This window comes from Calliphora vicina, chromosome 5, assembly GCF_958450345.1.
Source record: "Calliphora vicina chromosome 5, idCalVici1.1, whole genome shotgun sequence".
Taxonomy (NCBI): Eukaryota; Metazoa; Arthropoda; class Insecta; order Diptera; family Calliphoridae; genus Calliphora; species Calliphora vicina.
This window is the reverse complement of record NC_088784.1, coordinates 49070335-49086705: the sequence shown is the minus strand read 5'-3', so window position 1 is coordinate 49086705 and position 16371 is coordinate 49070335. Positions and strand designations below refer to the sequence as shown.

At 31.5% G+C, this 16371-nt stretch overlaps 1 protein-coding gene across 1 annotated transcript in view; it reads left to right on the top strand.

Annotated features, from left to right (window-relative positions):
- The window catches only part of sbb (scribbler), a 401061-nt gene that overhangs the window by 123651 nt on the left and 261039 nt on the right, over positions 1 to 16371 (top strand). The window contains exons 3-4 of the mRNA XM_065512292.1: positions 2242 to 4273; positions 15041 to 15155. Coding sequence (XP_065368364.1) covers positions 2242 to 4273; positions 15041 to 15155 — 2147 coding nt within the window. The remainder of the gene's footprint in view (positions 1 to 2241; positions 4274 to 15040; positions 15156 to 16371) is intronic.

The following is a 16371-nucleotide window of genomic DNA, read 5'->3' as shown; positions in this document are numbered from 1 at the left end:
ATACATTGTGACGGAAATGATAAAGAAAATTATAATAAAGTTTATGTGGGTACAACGAAAAATAAACTAAAAACAAGAATTGCAGAACATAAGTCAGATCAAAAATACAGAGACATTAATACTTCACAAAAAACTGCATTGTTCAAAATTTAATCACTATCCAAACTTTGAAAATGTATCAATATTAAACACAGAAAATAACTATAAACGTAGGTATATCTTAGAAATGCTACAAATAATTAATATACCAACAACACAGCGAATTAACTAAGCTGATACCGAAAATGTAGCACATATTTACAGATACCTAGTACATAAGAAATAACACAACTAATTATAAATACAATGTTTATAAGTTTTTGTGTGTTATGTTACATTCATTTGAAAAAACTAATCTAATATTTTTTGTTTGTATGTTTAGAATTTTCAAATACTTTTTCATATGACAAATAATTTGAAATAACAAAAAGAAATTTTTTTCCTGAATATGCTACACATTGATGTAGCGAAATATTGAAATAAAAATTTAAATATTTTTATTAAAAATGACCTTAAGCTTAAATAATTAAAATATTAAAGTTAAATAAAAAGGTCAAAAAAATTAAATAACTATTAAATAGACCTTGACAATAAAGATTGTTGATGACGCCCTTGCATTCCAATTTACCAATTCGCACTTGATCAACAAGAGGGTATTAACTCAAAATTTTTGTTGACGCCCTTGGCAGGGTAGAAAATGCATTCCAATTTGCCAATTGTCTAAAATTTTAGTATTCAGTGATATTCTTTGAATTATTACAAATAAATTATAATAAAAATGAATTTAAGCCTAATTAAAAATTTACTTTCAAATTATATATATAAAAAGTTCGAATAATTACCAAAAATCTATAAATAAAATTTTCAGTAGATGTTAAAAACTGTTTGTGGTTACATTTTAAGAGAATTTGAAAGACTGAATACATCATAGTATGTAAATTCCATTTAAAAATATAACTACACTCAGGTCTCGTTTTATGCGGATTCAAATTTATGCGGTTTTTAAATTCACAATTTTTTTTTTTTGGAATTTTAACAGATTCTAAAATTTTAGATGTTTTTTTTTTTAATTCTAGTGATGAAAATGATATTTTACAATATGCTGTTATGATTATATCATCTACTGATGAAAATGACGTTGAACCAATTCCTAAACTATGCCGACAATTATTCAGTCATTCAGATTGATCATACATATTTACAGAATTTCCTTAAAAAATGTTTTAGTTTATTTTTATCATTTTCTGTTTTTTCTGTTATTAATGAATTAATATTATATTTTTGTTTATTTTTTAAAGGGTTTTTGTTTTTACTGTTTAAGCAAATGAAATAAATATATTTTTGTTGATTTTTTTATGCGATTTTGCTCTGGATTTTTAATTAAAATTTGAATTTATGCGGTTTTTCAGAATTTTGGAACGAATCATTAGTTTTTATATGACGCTAGAGTATCGTTTAATGCAAATTCAATTTATGTGATTTTTTTTGGAACGCATCTATCGCATAAAACGAGACCTGAGTGTACATTATTCTTCTTTTCAATATTTCCAATTATTGCGCAAAAAAATCTATTTTTTGAGTTAATACAATTTTTCTGAAAAAATGTGAACAATTTTATTATAAAAAGAGTCACATTTCGAATTAAAATCATAAAGTACAACCAATTTAATCAACAAAACAGTATCAACTCAAAATACAACCAAATATAAATAAAACAATTTGATTATTTTTAACTTGAATAAAGGCTCAACTAAACATAATACTTTTTTTATGAAAATATACGATGTATTTCTATTTCAACTTTTGTATTAACTTGAAATAATACCTTTTTGTTGTATAAAAGTAGTCACTACATTATCACAAAAATGGTCTCAAATGTTGTTTTCGGGATGAAAGAGTAATCAGAATACGTTGAAATTTTTACAGTTGTTAGTTGATTTCTTGAAAAAAGTGAAATTTTCAAAATTTTGAGTTGATCATCAAGAGCGAATTGTCTAAAATTAGTTTTCAGTGATATTCTTTGAATTATTACAGAGTAATTATAATAAATGAACTTAAGCCTAATTAAAAATTTACTTTCAAATTATATTAAATATTATATTTTTAACTTATTCTTTTTTTCGGACAGGTTTATGTAATACTTAAATAATTATATTTTGAATAATGAAAATAAATTAATTTAATCATTATTATTTATTTCAGAGTTTAATTTAAAGCATAATGGCAACGAAATTATTTTATCGAATGATTCCTCTCCAAATGAAGTAGTCAAAGATTCGAATTTTGAATATGAGGACGAATGGGACATTGGCGGTATACCTGAGCTATTGAATGAATTAGACGCAGATATAGAAAATTCACTAAAAAATATCCAATGTTCCAAATTTGATGGCATAAAATCTGCAATTAACAAAAAAGACATTAAACCAATACAATCAAAATACTGCGACAAAGAAAAAGTATCAAACAATTTAAGTTCCAATGAAAATACTCAATCACTAAAATTTTCGAAGCACAAAATTACATTTGAAAGAAATATTTCGAAGTCCTTAAGCTTAACACCCATTTGCTGTGCAGCATCAACTTTTGCAGGATTTTCAAAGGGCGGACATCTTATTTCAACCTCTTCTAATTCATTTTCCCTATACTCTACAAAGTTTAATGATAATAGTGATCAGCAATTTAAACCAACGAAATATTTAGAAGAAAAAGACTGCACAATCAGCATGTCATCTCAAGCCGGAAATAATGGTAATACTAGTAGTAATGTAAGTGGAGCGGGAGTAAATAACATAAACAGCAGTCAGAGCATTTCTTGCTCTAGTAACAGTAACAAGTTAAACAATAAAATGTCAATAGACCATCAAGCTACACTTGACAAGGGTTTAAAAATGAAAATAAAACGTACAAAACCGGGCACAAAAAGCTCAGAAGCAAAACACGAAATTGTCAAAGCAACAGAGCAACAACAAAATGGATTGGTAGGTAGTGGAACCAACGTCTGTCCTACAAACCAAGAAGATAATACTTGCGTACTATCAGTATCAAACCCATCGACATCATCTAATTCTCAAAATTCGAATGTAGTAATGGGAATTTGTAATTCCCAAGGTAATTCAAATCCCACTGGAAACAAGAAAAATGTGGGAAATGGTAATAACCAAAATAATTTATCAACGAGTAATAATAGTGGAAACATTTCTCTAAATAATACAGGTTCTACAAATAATAATATTTCCCAAACAACATTACAAGGAACAAAACGGGGAAGTTCCGGTCACCGACGAGATAAAGCAAAGGAAAAGTCTTCACATTCCAATCGAATAGGAATTGAAAAAAATCCTTCTATTACCAACGATAAGGAATCTATGGAAAAGCCTGTATGTCATTGTGGTGGATCAGAATGTAATGCTTCCACATGTTCTAATACATGTATTCGAAAGACTGAAAATAATACGCTTAGTCAACGTCTATCAACCCAAAATACTAGCGGCAATACTTCGACAGTGCCACCTGGTGTATTTACACCTTCAGCTGATACTTCAAGTTCAACAGCAGTGTCGACTATCTTATCTGTTACTACTGCTATAAGTACACCTGTTTCTACGCAAACGATATCGTGTAGTGGTAACGCCAATGCTCCTGGACCTCCGTGTAAAGAGGCTTCTACTAACAATGGAGGCAATATAAAAATTTCTTCGCATATTGCAGCACAATTGGCAGCTGTTGCAGCTTCAAATAATTCTACTAATGGATCATGTATAACTGCTTCTACATTTCCAGATACCGATATGAAATCATCGTCATCTAATGTTCAAAACCAAATAGTAAAACATGTAGCACCAGGTCTAATTTCAGCTACAGTTCACCGTACACACTCTGCAACAAATTCAAATAACAAGACTTTGCCGGTAGAAAATTCAATGGCCACATCTACATCGGCGACCGAAAATTCAGAATCTCCACCGGCTAAACGCGTAAAACAGTCTGACAGCGATGCAACATCGTCTTCAATAAATAAGGAAATGGTTGACATATGCATAGGTACATCTGTTGGTACTATTACTGAACCAGATTGCCTAGGGCCTTGTGAACCGGGTACTTCAGTAACACTAGAAGGAATAGTGTGGCATGAAACCGAAGGCGGCGTACTTGTTGTCAATGTAACTTGGCGTGGTAAAACATATGTTGGAACATTACTGGATTGCACTCGACATGATTGGGCTCCTCCAAGGTATGTTATGCAATAATTTTACTTAATAATATTCGAAATTTATACACAGGGTATTCCAAATTTCATCGATTATCGATTTTTTATCGATTCTGTTAAAATGAAATCATGTATGATAGATATATGTACTCTCAGCTGCGCATTAAATATAACATGATACGGTTTATATTATATTTTATAGAACTCTAAAGCGGAAAATCTCTGAAATGTTTGTGAAAAATTAGTTAGGAATGATCTTCATCGAATAACTTTGGAACGTATCATCGATTTTAACAAACGGGATTTAATTTTCTTTTTGCGAATATTTCATAAAAAGTACATATTTTAAACAGGATTTAATTTTCTCATTGCGAATATTTCTTAAAAAGTACGTAACATCACTTTTTATAATTTTACAGGAGAAGCATAAAACGTAATATAAAATGTAAAATATTTGTGATATAAAAACCAATTATGGAATATGGCCTTAAAACACAAAAACAAAACTATTTCAGAAGAAAAATATATTTCACGTAATGTTACGTTCTTTAGCATTTTTTTTTATTTATTCATTCAGTTACAGAATCCTAGCCATAATCGGTTCCAATTATACTACTCACAATTTGATTATACATAAAATAATTATAAAATTAAAAGATATCAATATATAATTTGAAAATTAACTAATAATAATGGGATCAGCCAATAACCAATAAAATTAATATATAATAATAAAGACATTTACACTACAAAAAACAAAATCTCACAAAATTGTAGCCAACAAAATTAAAGTGAGAATACATACTACATATCATATAAGCATACCCAAAATATCAACAAGGCAATAGAACAACTCGATCCAATTATAAACAATAATAGAGCAAAACAGATAATTTCAAGTGTACCAGCTCCAAATATACAAACAATGCTCAAAACATAATCTAAAGACAGTAATACCATTATTTACCAACATAAATAATAGCTTCTCACCCAAAACAGTAGAACTCCATAACATATTTACAGCATCCTCAAAGAAAAAGTAAATAATAATTAAAATCCTATGCTCATCAAAATATCAATACCAATATTCAGTAAATCAATAATACACAAGTCAACCAAAAGTCCAACAAAGAAGTACCACAAAAAAAATTCTCACATATTTGGAGAAACAGCAGTAGTAGCTGTTTAGGTTGAATCCTTTTGGTAATAACTACATTAAACGTATTATACTATTTTTAACAACGTTAGAATCTATTGTTGCTTCCTTTTTTATGCAACTTTGCTGGAAGTATTTTACTAGATTCTAGCGAGTAAACCGTTAACGGGTCCTTAAATATTGTTTGCCACCAAATTATGCTTGTTATTTTAGCATTAAAAAACACTTGTCAAATTGTCTTCGACATAAGCACTACGTGCATTTTACTAAATAACGCAATATATTCCTTCTACGAGGTAATATTTATTAACAATAAAAAGAGATCTTCGTCTCTAATTTAAACTTGAAATTTGTTTGTTTTATTTTTATAACAATTTTGGAAAAGTTGGATTGATGCCAAACATTTGGTCCTTCGAGCCGGATTTTGAAACGAGTACTGGATCTTTAGGCATCATTGAACTCCATCATCCCTTGGCAACAATACAGTCCACCGGCAATATATATTTATTACATATTTTATTTTTCATAAAATAAGGTACGTAAATATATTTCAATTTGAGCAAAAGTGAAGTGATTAAAATTATTTTGTTTTTAACGCGAAAAAATACATATTTCATTTGTGCTTTTTTTTTAAATATAAAACTCTTCGATTTTAGAAATATTGTCACTATTTCTTGTTTTGTTTGAACAAATAAATTAAATTGTTTAGCCGTATTATAAAATAACGTGTTCATTGTCGATATTGTTATTATTATCGCATACAAATTAGTAATTGTTACATTTTCTTTTGGGCGATTATTTGTTTACAGATTTACATCTGTAAATTACAATAACAATAATATATTTCTCTTCTTACATTGTATTGGTCACCCTACGGTCGGTCAGTTTGACAACAACATAGTTTCGGGATATATTTTTTTTAAATTTTTTTTTATATTTTTGTAATTAATTTTTATATATTATCGAAAATTGAATAAGGAAAATGCCAGTCACTCCACTTAATAGATTCATTAGAGCATCGGATGCTCTTATTGCTTTTGAGGCAAATTTTAATGATTTTCCTGAGGACATTCATAATGTTTATACCTTGGAGGTTCAGAGCGCTGAAATAAAAGTTTTATGGGAGAAAGTTAAGACAACATATGAGGCCTGTTTAGATTTTAGATGTAGCTGCGTCTAAATATCATGTCACATATGTAGCCTATATGAAATGTTTAGGTTCGATTAATGAGAAAGTGAGCAAATTTAAATCGGTACCGAACGCAAGTGATTCGCCAGCGGTGAATTCTGATTCTGGGCATACTTTGACTCTACCCCCTTGCAATGTCGACGCATTTGGAGGAGATTATGATTCTTGGCCGGCCTTTAGAGATTTATTTACGGCGATTTATATACACAGCTCGCGTCTTAGTAATGTAGAACGTCTTTGTCATTTAATACGTAAGACCGAAGGTGAAGCTAAGGATATTGTTTTGAAAAGTCCGTTGAGTAATGAGGGCTTTGAAGTAGCCTGGCGGGATCTTAAGATTGCATATGAGAATCCTCGTATGTTAGTAAACAACCAACTGAAATTTCTGTTTAGTCTGCCATCCTTTGAAAAGGAAACTAGTGTGGGACTTAAGACCTTACAACGCGGAATTAATAGTTGTCTTACATCCCTTTCTATTTATAAAGTGTCTACTGATAATTGGGACCCAATTATCATCTTTATATGCATACAAAGGCTACCTTCATCGACAGTTTCTCTTTGGGAACAGAGCGTAAAGGACAAGACGGCTCTTTCCTTTTGGCAAGATTTGAATAACTTTCTGACGGAAAGAATTATGACATTGGACTGCCTTCACAATCTTAAAGGTAACGTTTTGGAAACAAAGTCACATCACGTGAACTATTCTGCACCTTCTGACGATGTTACTTCTTCGAATATTTCTTGTATTTTATGTCCTAACCAATACCACTTTTTACGCTCTTGTCGACGATTTAAGAGTCTTCCAATAACTGACAGAATTTTAGCTGTGAACGAAAATAACTGTTGTTCTAATTGTCTTTCAAGGACACACCATGTCAGCAATTGTAAAAGCAATAATAATTGTAATAATTGTTTAATTTGCGATAATCGTCACCATACTATGCTTCATCAAGAGCCAATAGAAAATTCAAACGTGGAATGGCCTACGACTTCTTCCGGTCAGAGTTCTGCTGAGGTTCTTCGACCCACTAACTCGTCACCGACTTATCAACGACCTTCTACTTCTACTAATGTTACGCAAACTCGACAAGTATTTCATACACGTCAAAATCAATCTGTTATTTTAGGAACTGCATCAGTAAATATCATACATAATGGCAATAGGTATCAGGTCAGAGCACTTATTGATTCAGCTTCGGAATGTTCATTCGTTATTAATCGATTACGAAAAAGGTTTAAACTTCCCACGCATTCTGCAAATGCTAAAGTTTCTGGCGTAAATAATGCGGTTTCAGTAGTTTTGAGAAAGGCTTGTTCTCTGAAGATCGGCTCTGATTTGGATTCTTCTGTAGTACTGAATACCACGGCCTTTGTTTTGGCAGATATATCGGAGAATTTGCCTTCGATTTCTGTAAACGCCGACATTAAAGGATTATTGCCAAATCTTCATTTGGCAGATTCCAATCCTTTCCATAGCCGGCCTGTTGATATTCTTATTGGGGCTGATTTATATCCGCAAATTATGTTACTGGAAATTCGACGAGACGTATTAGGGTCATTATTTGCTCAGAGAACAATTTTTGGCTGGATACTGACAGGTCCAGTTAATTCTATATAATTATCAGTTAATGGTATTTCACAAACTTGGGATTTCCTCTTTTTATTACTATGGATCTACATCTATGAATTAAACACAAATGAATTCAACATTTTAACTAACATTCGAATTGTATATTTACATTATCATTAAAAAAGCTCATTGAAATATATTTACGATTTACCCTAGTATGTATTATTTTACTATATTCTTTATAAAAACCATTGCCCGCAAGGGTCAGTTGATGGATCTGTCTAAAAACCATTCAGTTGATGGATCTGTCTAAAAACCATTCAGTTGATGGATCTGTCTAAAAACCATTCAGTTTATGGATCTGTCTAAAAACCATACCTATGCTATTAACATTACAACATACATTAGTGTTGCAAGGTGGCCGGCAATGATTAGGTTGCATCCTTTTGGTAATAACTACATTAAACGTATTATACTATTTTTAACAACGTTAGAATCTATTGTTGCTTCCTTTTTTATGCAACTTTGCTGGAAGTATTTTACTAGATTCTAGCGAGTAAACCGTTAACGGGTCCTTAAATATTGTTTGCCACCAAATTATGCTTGTTATTTTAGCATTAAAAAACACTTGTCAAATTGTCTTCGACATACTAAATAACGCAATATATTCCTTCTACGAGGTAATATTTATTAACAATAAAAAGAGATCTTCGTCTCTAATTTAAACTTGAAATTTGTTTGTTTTATTTTTATAACAATTTTGGAAAACTTGGATTGATGCCAAACAGTAGCAAAGATGATTTAGGCAAAATACAAACAGCAACTACATCAATGTGTCATACTAACATTAGAACTGGAATAAAACTAAACGCAGAAGATTCATACAACAAAAAAGATTTAATCCAAATAGACCAATAAAAAGTTCATTATTCAAAATATTCCAAAAACTCGTGAATGTTCAGGGCTATCACAGAATTCTATTGCTTTTTCACAAAATTAGAAATCGAGTCGTTTTATCTCTTTATATTAAATTTTTATTGGATTTTGTTATTTGTATCCAATTACATTTTGAAACCAAAGACATTTTTAGATGTTTAACGAAGTCTACATTCTTAAAATTGAATAATTTGTTCTAGGCGAGAATTCCCGGGAAATTTCAAAATGAATCCCGACTACCCGGGAAATGATATATATATTCTGAATCGTTATAGATAGCGGAGCCGATATAGCCATGTCCGCCTGTGTGTTGAAATCAACTTTCTGAAGTCCCCAAATAACTTACATACACGAATGATACATCAATATCTTCCGGCTCGGTTGCTATTTAAAATCGAGAAATATTAAAAAAAAATTTAAAAACTAAAAAAAAAAATTTTTTAAATTAAAAAATTAAATATAACTTTTTCAGTATTCTTTAGAATTATGAAAATTGAATAGAATAAATTGTATTTCTAAGGAAATCAATTTAATGAACTTGAGCCTAAATAATCTATATATGGGGCATTTCACGTCAAGTGAACCAACTTTTGAAATCGATGTCTTCCGATCGCGATGAAATTTGCACCAATGTTAGTTCTATTGGATAGTAATTCGGACACCATTTTTCAACAAGATTGGTCAAGAACTCTCTGAGTTATAGGAGGTCAAAATTTGACATTTTGGCCAAACAGGTGTTTTTTTTATCCATATAACTTATTACCTATTGTTCTTAGCAAAATGTGTCCCAAATAGTTTAGATAGCTATTTATGCAATCTTTCGAAAAAAAAAATTAAAAAAATTTAATAAAATATTTTTGATTTATTTTTTTTAAATCAAAAATATTTTTGACTTTTTTTTTCAAAATGGGCCCTTTTTATTTTTTTTAAGAAAGCTTAGGTCTTTTCCTAAGCGACCTATATGGTCGCTTAGTGGGATGCGAGTGGGATATCTATCAAAAAAAATATTTTGTAACTCAAGATTTAAAATTTTTGAATTTTTTTGCAAAATCAAAAGCTTTGTTGACTTTTTTTAATAAAATGGACCCATTTTTTAATTTTTTTTTTCTCAGAAGAAAGCTTATGTGTTTTAATTTAACAACCTTTTTGTCGCTTAGTGGGATGCGAGTGGGATATCTATAAAAAAAATGTTTTGTAACTCAAGACATATAATTTTTTACTTTTTTTTGAAAAATCAAAAACCTTTTTGACTTTTTTTTTCCAAAATGGACTCTTTTTTTATTAATTTTTTTTTCTCAAAAGAAAGCTTAGGTCTTTTCCTTTAAAACATTTTTGGTCGCTTAGTGGGATGCGAGTGGGATATCTATCAAAATAAATGTTTTGTAACTCAAGACAAATGTTTTTAAATTGATTTTTTTCATATTTGTGTGTAAGTGTTTCTAAAACCATAAAAATAAAAACCACAACAACTGACCGATAATAGCCACTGGAGGGGTGCAATATGAGGCCGGCCGCTATTAATTTTCCACCCCCAAAATTTGTCTGAGTTTTGTATCTTGCGGCTTTTTTAGTCAATCCTAGAGGTAGTTTTCAGCGCACGTGATTTTCATTGTTAAAATATCAGGTGCCCCAGAAACAAATTTTTGGAATCAAGTGGAAGTACCAGTTTATTTATTATTTTATGACATTTGACTTTAAGAAGTGGGTGGAGAGGTAGAAGTTGCCGGTAGGTTATTTATATGGTAACATTTGGTTAAACTAGGTACTTTAGTATGTAAGCCCTTCTTGACCCTAATAAAAGATTTTAGACTCATTCATTAAAACGTACTACCTATATGATCTTAAAAAACTATTTATTGTCATTCTGAAGACATACGGAAATCAGTTTTTTAGAAACAGCGTTAAAGTTAAGACGTGTGTTATTTACATAAATACTTACAAAATTCAAAATGTCTACGACTTCTAAAAAGGCTAAGGTTGAAAATGAAATTTATTCGTCTTTTTGTTTTAATCCCTTTAACAAAATGAAGCACAGATCATCAGATATGCGAAATATTTCCGACGGCTTATTAAAAAAATTCCCTACGCTGTCAAAACGATTGAAAATTTGTGGATCATGCAGGAAAGAGCTCGGAAAGTTGAACGAATTACCGAATTTGAATAGTAATGAGCCTTGCGTTGAAGTTATTTCAGAATGAGTGTCGAAACCAATACCATAAGGATGCAGTAGAAGTTCTTGAACAAATAAAAGAGAAATACAAAACGTCACAGAGTGAAGCTGAAAGAATTCAACTTCTCACGCTTGCTCCAAGAACATGGAGTTCTGCAAAAACAATGACTGAGTTTGGAACGTCTCAACGAAAAGCAAGAATTGCTAAACAATTGGTTGCTGAGCATGGGATTCTCACACTCCCAAACAAAAAGAAGGGAAAAACTTTGGAGTGCGATACTAAATCTCTAATAACTCAGTTTTACCAACGAGATGATATGAGTCGCCTGATGCCAGGGATGAAAGACTGGATGTCTGTACGAATCGATGGCAAGAAAGTTCAAATGCAGAAGAGAATGGTTCTCTGTAACCTGAATGAATTATTCGCAACATTTCAATCTGAATACGAGGATGTCAAAATTGGATTCACAAAATTTACACAACTGAGGCCAAAACATTGCGTTTTGGCAGGAAGCAGCGGAACTCACACAGTATGTGTTTGTATTTACCATGAAAATTGCCCGGAAACCACATCCATCAAAGAAAATTTAATCAACTCTTTTGATCGAGAATGTATTGAGGAGTTAAAATTTGAATCTTGGCTTCAGACTGAAAGATGCACACTGAAAACCATAATTTTAAATGTGGATGATTTTGTGGAAGAACTGTGTAGAGGATTGCTAAATTTGAGAACCCATGACTTTTTAGTCAAAGAGCAGTGGTCATTCTTCAAGGACTTGAAAACACATTTGAAGTCTGGTGAATTCATTATTTCATTTGATTTCGCAGAGAACTATAAATATGTTCTTCAGGATTCCATACAAGCATTCCGCTTCAATAACGACCAAGCAACTATATTCACAGTAGTTATTTACTACATGAAAGAAGAAAACTTGGAACACAAAAGTATGGCAATCATATCCGACGATTTAAAACATGACACCGTTGCAGTTTGTGAGTACCAGAAGATAATACTAAATTATCTAAAATCAAAATTTACAGTAGAAAAGGTATACTACGTTTCGGACGGAGCTCGTCAACATTTTAAAAACAAAAGTAGCTTCGCAAATCTTACAGCTCATGAAAAAGATTTTGGAATGCCAGCTGAGTGGCATTTTCATCCTACTGCTCATGGTAAAGGAGCATGTGATGGTATTGGAGCAAACCTCAAAAGAAATGCAGCGAAGTATAGCCTCCAGTGCTCTCATCAAGATCGCATCTTAGATGCGACTGCTTTATTCCATTGGGCAAAGAATTATTGTAAAGAAACTAAAATAGTTTTTAGTAGCAAAGAGGATCATGAGGAAACATTGAAAACACTAAAGAGCAGATTCGATGCTGCGGTAACAATCGATGGCACTGCTCAATACCATGCTTTCATACCGCTTGTCGATGGAAGACTCAAATTAAAAAAGTTTTCTGCATCCACTCAATGCTATTTCTTTCCAAAGCCAAAAAAGAAGCCAGCAGCGAAATCAGTAGCTGAATCTAATAACGCCAAGAAAGGATTGACAAAAAAAAGCAGCTAATAAAGGTGACAAATAAGGAGGATAAAAGTATGGATATTTGAAAATTTAAAAACTTCATAAATTAAGTGTAAAAATAGTTATTATATAAATTGATCTATTGTGATTTAGATTAAATTTTACTAAATTATTCATCTTTTTATTATTATTATTATTATTATATATTAAATTAATTATTATTACAAATAAATAACAAAATTAAATTATTCAACATTTATATAGAAAAAAAGTGATTTTTATTCCTGAGGTTAACATATTATGGGTATTACAGTATCGAGGCTATGAAATTTTAGTTGGGTATGTTACATACCATCGGAAAGGCTAATGTGTCTAGTTTCTCTGCGTAAGTTTAATTTTTAAGGTTTACACACAAATATGAAAAAAATTAAAATAGTGCAAATTTAAAAACCTTTGTCTTGAGTTACAAAACATTTATTTTGATAGATATCCCACTCGCATCCCACTAAGCGACCAAAAAGGTTTTAAAGGAAAAGACCTAAGCTTTCTTTTGAAAAAAAAAATTAATAAAAAAAGAGTCCATTTTGGAAAAAAAGTCAAAAAGGTTTTTGATTTTTCAAAAAAAAGTAAAAAATTGTATGTCTTGATTTTTTTTATAGATATCCCACTCGCATCCCACTAAGCGACAAAAAGGGTGTTAAAGGAAAACACATAAGCTTTCTTCTGAGCAAAAATGGGTCCATTTTTTTAAAAAAAGTCAACAAAGTTTTTGATTTTGCAAAAAAATTCAAAAATTTTAAATCTTGAGTTACAAAATATTTTTTTTGATAGATATCCCACTCGCATCCCACTAAGCGACCATATAGGTCGCTTAGGAAAAGACCTAAGCTTTCTTAAAAAAAATAAAAAAAAAAATAAAAAGGGCCCATTTTGAAAAAAAAAGTCAAAAATATTTTTGATTTAAAAAAAAAATCAAAAATATTTTATTAAATTTTTTTAATTTTTTTTTTCGAAAGATTGCATAAATAGCTATCTAAACTATTTGGGACACATTTTGCTAAGAACAATAGGTAATAAGTTATATGGATAAAAAAAAACACCTGTTTGGCCAAAATGTCAAATTTTGACCTCCTATAACTCAGAGAGATCTTGACCGATCTTGTTGAAAAATGGTGTCCGAATTACTATCCAATAGAACTAACATTGGTGCATTGGTGCATCGCGATCGGAAGACGTCGATTTCAAAAGTTGGTTCACTTGACGTGAAATGCCCCATATATAAAGGTCAAATTAAAATATAAAACAAAAATTTATTAGTATACAAAAAAGTTTTATTAAGAAAAATATTTTAAAACATTTTTTTAAAAATGTACTCCTCTGAAAATTTTAAGTCCTTCTAAAAGGAAACAGGATCACGAAATGAAAAACTGAAAATGCAGTTTTTCTCCATTTAATTTATTGTTTCAGACATATATCATCCGGTTCCTGTCTAATATTGATAGTCGTACGGTGTAATATTTTACACTCTGAAATTATGGTTTAAAATTACTTGAATATTCATAATTGTCTTATAATTAATATAGTGATGAAATTTTACATAAACAAGTTTTATATGAATAGGGATAACGATAAAGTTGATGATTACCAAAATATAATGTTTTTAAACCATTGTGCAACATGAAAGGAAATGATGAGTGCATTAAACTCGCGAAAATTCCTTTATTTAATTTTATATGAAAACGCATTTTTTAAACATTTTTTTTGTTTTGATTTATCATTATTTACTAATTATACATGTATGTATAATGAATGTTAGAAAAAAATTTCTTTTATATATAACATTATTAATTTTTTATGAGTTTTATATGAAAAAAGACTAAAAAACTATTGTTGAAATTTCAGTACAAGTTCCCGTACTAAACACATTTAAATCTCAATAGAAACTAAACTATTGGTCGGATCGCTTTGATTTTTTTTAAACTATTCTAGATAAAATTTCCCATGGAACATCAAGGAGTAATTTCAGTTTGAAAATGAAAATGGACCACAGGGACCTTCTCATCCGCCGGAGGGTTAAAAGATTTTGCAATTAAAATGTTGAAACCTACATAATTTTTTTTACTTTTTTAAAATCAAACAATTTCTTATTGATTTTTACTTTTGAGCTTTAAAGTTGTTTAACACCACTGTTTAAATTGTTGTCAAAAAATTAAAATAAATTTTTAATTTTTCTTATATTTTTTTTAGATTTTGTGACTCTCCAACCGAAGATTTAGATGCCCGCACTTCTAAAGGTCGCGGAAAACGAGGACGTGCTGCAATTACACCCGACTTAAGTAATTTTACAGAAACAAGGAGTTCGGTAAGTTTATTATTGTTGTTGTTGTAACAGTTCGACTGTGACCGATTGTTTTTCCTGAAATTACAAGAATATATGTTTTTAAGTATTTGTGTTTATGTCAGTAGGTGGTAGTGGGAGCTGGAGAAACGGCGCCACCTCAGTTGGTCTTAACCACAGGCTTCAGTAACCGCCGTTTGATGCAATAGACAATCGGTTGACGTCCGATGGTATGACGTCTTGGATGTCGCTGCGAAAGCGTCGAAAGTCGATCCGGATGTGTCGGGGAAGGGGATCCTGCATCAGAATCTCATGGTTGGGGTGACTCGGCAGATGGCATGCCAACAGGAACTGTCTAGTCAACAACACATTATGGTGTTTGACCGACAGTAACCTGGTCTCCTCATGTAGATGATCCACATTCGTCATCTTGACACAACCGGTTGCGATCCGGAGAGCATTATTTTGGGCCGTTTGTAAACCTCGCCATTGGGTGTCGCTAAGGAATGAGGTCCATACTGGGGAAGCGTAATTGAGAAGAGAGCGACCAATCGCTTTGTATGTCGCTACAATCGTCTCCTTGTTCATGCCCCAAGAGGTGCCAGCCAGAGCCTTAAGGACCTTGTTCCTATTTCTAACCTTTTGGCACTTATGTCGTCGATGTTGACACCTGATGAAATTATAGTGCATTCATCTGCATACGACACCATAGAGACATTTAGGGGGGCTTGGCAAGATATATGTTGAAGAGCATCGGTGATAGCACTCCTCCTTGTGGCACGCCCATTTTTATCTTGCGGTATTTTGATTTCTGGCCTCTGAACTCGACAAACGCATGTCTTCCACATAGATAGTTGGCTATCCAGCGTTTGCCATCATTTGGGAGTGTGGAGTTCACGATGTCATTAATCAGCATCGAGTGATCGACCGTATCGAAAGCCTTGGATAAATCCAGTGCGGCGACGATGGTGCGTTGACACGGCCGGGAAATGCTCTTTCAGGGTGGGTAATAGTAGAGATTCTAAAACCTTTGCTACTGGTGACAATAAGGAGATGGGGCGGTATGATTCTCCTAGGGTAGCTGATTTTTCCGGTTTTAGAATTGCGATAACTCGAGCCACTTTCCAGATATCTGGAATCACCAAATGGTGAATCGAGAGATTCAGAAGGTGGGTGATATATTCCAGACCTACTATACCGAGCTTCTTTAGCATTATCATAGAGATGCCATCCGGACCTA